At 51.0% G+C, this 8,704-nt stretch overlaps 1 protein-coding gene across 1 annotated transcript; it reads left to right on the top strand.

Annotated features, from left to right (window-relative positions):
• Positions 1-2,178: 2,178 nt before the first annotated feature.
• Positions 2,179-3,546, top strand: MCIDAS (multiciliate differentiation and DNA synthesis associated cell cycle protein). Its single transcript, XM_054517794.1, has 3 exons — positions 2,179-2,379; positions 2,525-2,635; positions 3,055-3,546. The coding sequence occupies exons 1-3, from the start codon at positions 2,179-2,181 to the stop codon at positions 3,544-3,546; spliced, it is 804 nt and encodes a 267-aa protein (XP_054373769.1).
• Positions 3,547-8,704: the final 5,158 nt, after the last annotated feature.

The raw sequence follows: 8,704 nt of genomic DNA, 5'->3' as shown, positions 1-8,704 counted from the left end.
CTCACCTTTCAGCGCAGGGGGGACTCGGACGCCGGGCGGCGCTACAAGTCCTGCCTGCCCTCAGGTGTTGAGGCAGAACGAGCAAACCTTGTCCACGCTGCTGTTATAAAAAATACCTACAAGACCACCACGGGGGAATAAAGGGCAGCTCAACCTCCGCCAATCCCGTCGGTGATTTTAGCTGGACATGCCGTAGCAGCGGGTGCGACCGTCTGCCGGTGCGAGGGTACCCTCTCCCAGTGCGCGGATCGGTACATTCAAGATGCCATTGACGGGCTTTTTTCTCCTACATAACACACCCCACACCCGCCCCGCCGCCGTCCCCCGTGGCTTTCAGCGCAGACGGACCCTCTCCTTAGAGAGGTTTAACAAACACCATTATGAAAACCAGCCCAGCCCCCAAGCTGCCGCCCGCACTGCCCGGCAGAGAGCCGCGGGGCTGAGCGCGGCACCGAGCTGCTGGGGGCCGGGCGGCCGTGCTGGCGGGGCAGGCAGCGCCTATGCTCGCGTTTCCCTCCGGGCAGCCCCTCAGCCCGCCCAGGCTCCGCAGGCGCGGGGAAGGGTTCCGCGGGCGCGGGAGCGGGCGGCGCGGCCCGGGGCGGCGGCGGGAGGTTTCGGCGCCCCGGAGGGCGAAGGCGGGCGGGCAGCCCCGCCATGGCCGCGGCCCCCCGCGCCCCTGCTCGCGGGGCGGCGCCGAGCGGGACGCGGGGCGGAGGGCGCCCGCCGCCACCGGAGCTGGAGCCGAGGCCGGGGCCGGGGCCGCGGCGCCAGCATGGAGCAGGGCGGCCGCCGCCGAGCCTTCGGCAGTATCTGCCCCAACACAGTCCAGGGCCCGCCCGCCCGCCCAGCCAAGAAGCCGGCCCGGCCCGGCGGGGACACGGCGTGGACGCCCCCGGCCGCCCTGAGCCCACGAGCTCCCCCGCCCCGTGTTCGCCGCAGCGGTGCCTCGCCCGCCGCCGCCGCGCCCGCCCTGGGTGAGTCAGCCTGCGGCAGACAGCCTTAACCCCCAGGCGCGTACCCTTCCCCGTTCCTCCTTCTGCACCCCTCTGGTGTTCCCCATCGTGCTCCCCAGCCGTGATACCCACACCTTACCCTCCACCGTGTTCCCCCGGCCATGACCTCTCTCCATGAACCCCGCTGTATCCTCTCTGGTGCCTTTGCACCCCGTTTCCCAGCCTTGCATTACCTGGCCATGCACATCGAAGATGTTCCCCAGCCGTACTTCTCATTTTGGCATGCCCCATTTGCTATGTCTACCCCTGCCCGTGCTACTCACCTTTGTCTCTGACTGTCCTCAGTGCTCAGCACCATCAACTGGCAGGATTTGGCAGCCTCTGCCCCCATCCTTCCCACCACCCCAGCTGGCCCTGTGACCCTGCAGCAGGTAAACCTACAGTTCAGAACAGCCTAGGCTGCACTTGGCACCTGAAAGGGTAGCTCTCTCAAGCAGATGGGTGCTGGCAACTTCCCTAGCCTCAGGTTTCCCACCTGTGAAATGGGCACAGCAGAGGACAGCATCTTGTCCCATGTGTCAGATGGGTTGCAAGTGGCAAGGGGATGGTACCTGGGGGTGCTGGAACTGAGATGAGGTGCTGAGCACAGGCAGCAGACACTGATGAAACAGTATGGGCAGTGGTGTGGGCAGGTCTGAGCCCTGGGCCCTGCTCATGGGATCATTTCCTTTACCCCTGCCAGGGTCCCTGCTTCCAGGATGGGCTGGAGTTTGATTTCCAGGAATTCAGGGATACTCTTGGTGATTTTATACCTGGTAAGTAGATATTTTTCCTTACCTGAGCCAAATGTACCTGCGTGTGCACATTTGCAGTCATGCTACATTCAGTCTCCTTTTTTTTTTTTGCTTTGCTTTTGGAATTTTGGATGCCCACTCACTGCATGTTTGTCCAACCATGGGACAATCGGTGAGGTAGTGCATTCTTGCTCACCCCCTTAGAGACCTGAGCTGTCACTGAGCTTTCACCCACGGGAGACAAATTAAATCCAAACAGATTCAGGTTGCACAGCTGTCACAGTAGAGTAAAAGCATTTCAGAAGGACATGTCCAAAGGGAACCTCCAGAGGGATGTTTAGAACCAGAATGGTGTGCTGGGTTTGGGGGAAACAGACATTAATACCTCCAATTAACACTTGTGGCTATTCCTTCCAGATGTATCCACCTTAATGCCACCACCACTGGACTGTACTGACTATATTTTCTCACTTGGTGAGGAGGTGGCTTTTGGCCCCTGCACCTCGCAGCTGCAGAGCAGCGTGCTGGTGCAGGTTCCCCCACAGAACCTGTCTTCCCCTGAGCCGTGCTGGAGGGACATGGCAGACCAGCACCAGAAAGCACTGGGAGATGCCCTGGAGGCAAACAGCCAGGTAGGGACCCCCAAGCCCTCCCCAGCCTACACTATGTTCTGTCACATCCTGTTGAGGCAACTGCAGGGCCCTGGCGTGCAGCATCCCCTGGCTCCTGGACGATGTGGCTGTCTCAACCAGCCCTTTCCCCATTTGACCTTCGTAGCTGCAGGAGACCCTCACACAGAGGCAGGAAGAGCTGGTGACACTGCGGGAGAGCAACGTGCAGCTGAAGGAGCTGGCAAGTCAGGCCAGGCAGCTGGCTGCTGTCCTTGACGTGAGTGCTGCTCACCATTCCAGCCTGGCTGCCCCGCGGCCCAGCTTGTCCTGGGGGACAGTGTGATGTCAGGAGCAGGGGGGAATAGGGTGCAGGGTGAGGCAGCACGGAGTGGGACGGGGCCTGAATGGGAGGAGATGTGGAATGGGATTGTGCAGTGTGGGGTTGTGGTAATTGCGTGGTGCAGGACGGTGTGGGGTGGATGGCGTGGGGCAGGGCGGAGTGGATTGGTACAGTGTGGGTAAAGAAGTGCAGGGTGGAGCAGGGCAGTGGGGGGGTCAGCGTGGTTCGGGGCCGGGCAGTGGGGTGTGGGAGGGGGCCGTGCGGTGTGGGATGGAGCGGCGGAGCACAGTGTGGTGAGAAACAGGACGGGGCTGTGCGGTGCAGATCGCGGAACTCGCGCTCCCTCTCGCCGGCAGACGCTGATGCTCCCGCAAAGCGCCGACGGGACAGTCCTTCCTCCTCTTCCTCCTCTTCATCCTTTACCTCCTCCGCCCGCCGCCGCCGCCGCCGCCGCTGCCCCGGCCGGGACCTGCCCGGAGGATGCGGAGGGCGTGGATGCCATGCTGCGGGCCGTGTCGGAGAAGTGCCGCGCCGCCCTGCGAAGCCTGGGGGGCAGCGCGGGGGACAGCGCGGGGGGCAGCCCCGGGGGCAGCCCGGGACACAGCCCGGGAGGCAGCCCCACAGCCAAGCGCCCACGGCCGGGCCCGCACCTGCACGGCGCCTTCCGCGGGCTGCGCACCGACCGCGCCGCGCCGCGCCCCGCCGGCGGGGAGCTGGAGGGGGGCGGCAGCCTGCGGGCCGCGCTCGGCGAGGCGGGCGCCATCCGCACCCTGGCCTTCCCGCAGGGAAACGCCTTCACTCTCCGCACGGCCGCCGGCGGGCACCGCTTCCGATGGGTGCCGCGCTGAGAGCCCGCGGCTCCGGGCGCCCGGCTCCGGGCAGGGCGGAGCGCGGCCTCGGCTGGCAGCGCACCCCAGCCCTCGGTACGCTCCCCTTTTTCTCTTGGAAAAGGGGTATTCGCGCTTCCCCCCGGCTGCCGGAGAAGCGACGGGAGAGCGCAGCGGAGGCACCGTGCCCCAGTGAGGTCCTGCGCCACACCGCCCTGGCTCCTGGCCCGGCAGCTTGCCATCAGTAGCTCGCTAATGAAAGTAGAAATTAAGCGAAGATCTGCCCGGTTTTATCCAGAGGTTTTTAGTCAGCTGAGCAGACAAGTATAGCTGACAGGACAGTGGCTGGAGTTGGCCAATTTGAAAGCAGAGTGATCGTCCCAGGCGGGTAAAAACGATGCAGCTGCTCCATCGTGGAATTTTACACCCAATGTTTACAAAGTGTACTTGTATCGTTCATGTGTGCAACTGTATGTGTATATTTGTACTTGTTATGATGATTAAATGGTGCTTAAAATTGCCATTTTATTTGTGCAGATTCACTGTAGATGTCATTTTGCAGCAGGTATGCATATTTACTTTAATTAGAGCAGAGATAGCAGAAAGCATCTCTGACAGAATAGTGATGCAAAGTTTTGGAATAATACATGCTACTTTTAACATTAGTCAGTGTTACTAACTTATGTAAAGAGAAATGTTAAAGAGTAACAGAATAAAGGAGATATATCTAGTGTACTGCTAGAAATATGTTTATAGCCTAACACTATGACCATGATGCATACCAAACACTTTTCATCAGTGTGTATCTGTGTGTCTGATGATGCTCCTGTGAGTCTCACTGAGAAACATTTCATTTCACCCACTAGCTTGAAAGCTAAGCCACTAATAACACTTATGAAACAGTACCTGATATTTTTATATTTCTGTGGCACACAAGTGACACACTGCTCCACTCAGGGTAGGGATTTTCTCCCTGTGAAGTTATCATTTTTTCAGCATTCAGCTTTTCCAGTGTCCTTGCATGGGTTCATACTGTTGTGCTTTTGGCAAGCAGTGATGTATTTGGAAGGCGAGTAGTTGTTGCCAGCACAACACGTAGTTGTATGGCTGCTAGGAGACTGCAAAAGTGGTCATTGAGTATCTGAGGTCCTTCATGTCTGCAGCACTGACATTTTTCTAGCAAGAATGATGCTGAAGCCCTTTCTGGGATGCTGTGGCCTCAACCCTGGGATGACTTCAGAGACATTTACGTTTTTGCAGAAGACCTTTCCCACTTTGGCCAAAATCCTGTATGAAAGCTCTGTTTTGACAGCAGACAGAAGAGACAAAATCTTTCTGTCTGCACTGAATTCAACAGGGAATAAATTAATAACAAAAGATAGCATATATATACATATATATATATGTACAATTATATATATATACACACATATATATGTACAATTATGTAATGCTCATAGGAATATTAATTCCTCAGAAATGAGGTGACACAGTAAAAGTGTACACTTCTTGTAGGATGCAAAAATGAAATAACCACCCTGTTGGATTGTGACTAGTGTTGATCTTGCTGCTACTTCAAGTTTTTCAGAATTACAAATATGTCTTTACCCACTTTTTCAGTGAACCTGCTATGGCATTTCCACTGATTACTTTTACTCATAGTGTTCTATGGTAAGAGGATCCTTGATTAATTTTGAGATGTAATCTAAAAGTACTAGAAAATGATCATAAATGTACTTTTAAGTCTATTTAATTTGAAGAGTTATTAATCAGAAAGGCCAAAAATTGGCTAATGAGAACAAGATGTTTCTCAGCGAGACTCACAGGAGCATCAGACACACAGATACACACTGATAAAAACTGTTTGGTATGCAACATGGTCATGGTGTTAGGCTATAAACATTTCTAGCAGTACACTAGATACATCTCCTTTAATCCATAAAAGGGTATTTTAAATTGATATTTATCCATCCACTTCCATACAGGAGCTGCATAAAAAATGGGCAAAGTTCTTGCACAAATGAAAACAGCCAAATTACTGGTTTTGACAACAGTAAATTAAAAGGACTCCTGTCAGGCAGGAGTTGATGGGATCACAGGAAGCAAAGCCTGGTCCCATGATGCCCATGTTTCATGCTTGTCTCATCAGAAGTTGACCTCGGAGAAGCTGGAAGGCTACCTCTAGGAATCCTCACATCCAATTTTTGCTGTATTTTGTGGTTTTACATTTTATGCTTTATGCCTATTGTCTGGGAGAGGATCTGTGCAGAGCCCCTGCACATGCAGGTGTGCTGAACTGAAGAACATGCTGGTTTGTGGGTTATGCTCACTGTGATTTTCTCCCCTTGGTGGTGCATTGTCCATGCAATGGGTGAAAGGAGCTAGCCAAGACCCCAGCAGAAATACAGTAAAGTAGATGTAATTACATTTAATGAGGGTTTTACCTGCTCATGTTAGGTACGCTTTCTCCACCTTTCACTTCCCTGCTGGTGCCAAGCCATGGGATGTGTGACTCTGGAAGTATGATGGTGCAGAATTGCAGACAACTGGAACATTTTGAGGTGAAAGAGAAAAATACCTTTTAATTCTGGGGTGCCAGGGTAAGGGTCTAATGAGTTCATGCATTGAAGACAAGCACAATAATTTCATATGTACTTTGTCTGGGAACTTTTTTTGTGTGGGTAAAATCCTTAGGTGTTAATTAAAGGAAAACACCAGACCTCAAGGGACAGCTTGATTAAACCTACATTCTAGAAAGAGAGCTAACTTCTAGTAAGTAGGTGCATATTAATTAAGTCAGTAATTTTAAGGGTGAAAATTATGCCATTTAGAAATGGCATAAGGTTTTTGTTATAGCTAGAATTTGTGAAAGCCTTTTTTAATCAGCAATTTTGCTCATCCCTTGATCAAAAGACAATATCCAATACTGAGTGTCAGCATGGCATTTTCCTGCAGGGCTTGTTAGGGCTCTTCAATGGATCATAAAGAGAAAATATTGCCCATTCACAAGTCTGAGCTACTCTCCACATGCCAGTAATATAAATGTTCTTGCTTTGATGTTCATTATCAAATTGTATGTAAACACAGGCAAACATTTGGTGTCATTTAATTGCTCTGGTCACTGTTTTTGAAGCACACTGGTTCAGGCAAGTCCCACCCATTTCCATCACAAAGATGCAACTGATGTTCCTGCCAGTTTGCCACAGATCCTGTGTGGTGGCAGGCAGGCATTGAGATGGAATGCTCGGGCATTTGGTGATCATGTAGAGACCAGACTCTAACATGACTATCAGTGATAGCAGCAGTACTAAACTACTCCTGTTGGCTCTTCATCGATTGCAGAGAGATTGGATTTCACTGACATTCATTCCCTTGTTTTCCTGAATATTTTTCTAAATAAAAATACCCCTGTGTCTAACTTCAAGAAAAAGGCAAGCATTTTTCAGTCCTCTTCATATGACAGCAGCAGCACTCTTCATCTTTTCTAAACACTGACTTCTGGTCAGCAGCCATTATTTGCATTTTGCATTGCACAGCCTCAACAAACAACTGAAGCTAATGAGGTCAAAAGAGGCTGTAGTTTGCTTTGGCACAACTATTTCATAGCTGCAGCAAAATCATTCTTAAAGTCTGACTTGCACCTAGCACCTGTTCAAACTCTGATAGCAAGTGACTATTTATGTTCAATATTTACTTTATATCTTAAATAAAATACTATGAAGAATAAACCAGTAAAAGCCTTCAACGTTTTTCATGTGTTGGTAAAACACATGAAAACATTTGTTTTTGGTAAAATCTCCAGATTTCTTATGTTGATAATGCAGCTACAATTAGAACTCCCTTGCTAAAACAAGTCAACTTGGATTTTGAGTTTATTCTCTTTTTCACTCAGTAAATTGTTGTTGTGATTGCCTGTGAGGGTTATGATTTAAATCCAGCTGGAAGTTAAACTTCATGGAACCACAGTCTGGGATAACCAGGGAGTGTCCATGGTTAAATCCACCCATCAATCACGAGCCCATCTGGATGTTGCATCTCTTCTCTGGTGATCTGAGGCATCATAGGTACATTGAGTCAGAAATAATTCACCCTTTTGTTGCCAGTCCAGATCCACCTGAGACACTTCAACCTTGGCACCTCCATCCACCTCTCCATTGTTTTGATATTCTTCAGTAGCCCAGCTCTTGGGTATTGTGCACCTACATGATGTACTTTACAGCCAGCTTCTCCACCTGGGCAGAGGTGCCACAGTTCTGCAGCCCAGATGGGTTTCCCTTTGCACTGCCAACTGGTCTTTTTCCATTGGTCCATTTTCCACCATCAGCAGGTCAGTGTAGAGGTAGAGTAGCGGCGATTTCTCTCATTCAGTGACATATAAAGCCAGCTGGACAGTTTTCAGCTTTGTGAACTGACTGGGTCTACCTTGTCCCTCAACAGTGTAGGACTCCATACAGCACCTTTCCACTTTCAAATTGTCCCTGCAATACATCAGGAACCATCAGTGAAGAGAGTGCATTGATTTTAATTTTTTGGCAGCTGATTGTAGTGTAGGACCTCCTCAGCATGTTCAACCTTTTTCTCCTCTGGTGATGATAATCTAAAAGTTTCACCTTCAGGCCAGTTTGTGATGACTTCCGAGATCCCTGGGTGATTGGGTTTCCTATTTGAGCTCACTGGGTGATCAGAGCAATTCCACATAGCACCAGTGCCATGATGCGTGGCGCTTTCCCTTTGAACATCCAGTCCAGCAGTCAGGATGCCAGAAGAAGCTGTGCTTTGCTACCAATCACCTCTGAGGCAGCTCAAATCCTATAATAAGCTGCAAGGATCTCTTTTTCAGCTGGAGTGTAGAAAGGTTCAGATCCTTTGCATCCCTGACTCCAGAACTCCAGGGCTCATCCCTGAGTCTCCTGGATACATTTCACTGGGACTCCAGGAAGGACCATTTTGCCTGGCTGCAGCGTAGAGCACATTTTTCACATCTTATCCTGTCCTGACTGGCCGAGGGACTACTCCATGAACAATCTTCTGTTTCATGTGTTCAAAAGCTTGTTGTAGTTCAGGATCCCATCTGAAATCATTCTTCTTTAATGTCACATGATCGAAGGGTTTGTGATCTAATGGGCTTTCTCTGTCTGTCACTAAAGCTTTGTATCTTTGTAATTCCCTAACTCAGGTA

Source organism: Molothrus ater, chromosome Z, assembly GCF_012460135.2.
Source record: "Molothrus ater isolate BHLD 08-10-18 breed brown headed cowbird chromosome Z, BPBGC_Mater_1.1, whole genome shotgun sequence".
NCBI lineage: Eukaryota > Metazoa > Chordata > Aves > Passeriformes > Icteridae > Molothrus > Molothrus ater.
The sequence above is the reverse complement of the archived record's forward strand: the minus strand, read 5'-3'. Positions and strand labels throughout refer to the sequence as shown.

Coding starts and splice junctions, on each gene's coding strand:
- MCIDAS (XM_054517794.1), top strand. CDS start 2,179: ATGCCACCACCACTGGACTGTACTGACTATATTTTCTCACTTGGTGAG. Junction 2,380..2,524: donor CCCTGGAGGCAAACAGCCAG/GTAGGGACCCCC, acceptor TGACCTTCGTAG/CTGCAGGAGACCCTCACACA. Junction 2,636..3,054: donor AGCTGGCTGCTGTCCTTGAC/GTGAGTGCTGCT, acceptor TCTCGCCGGCAG/ACGCTGATGCTCCCGCAAAG.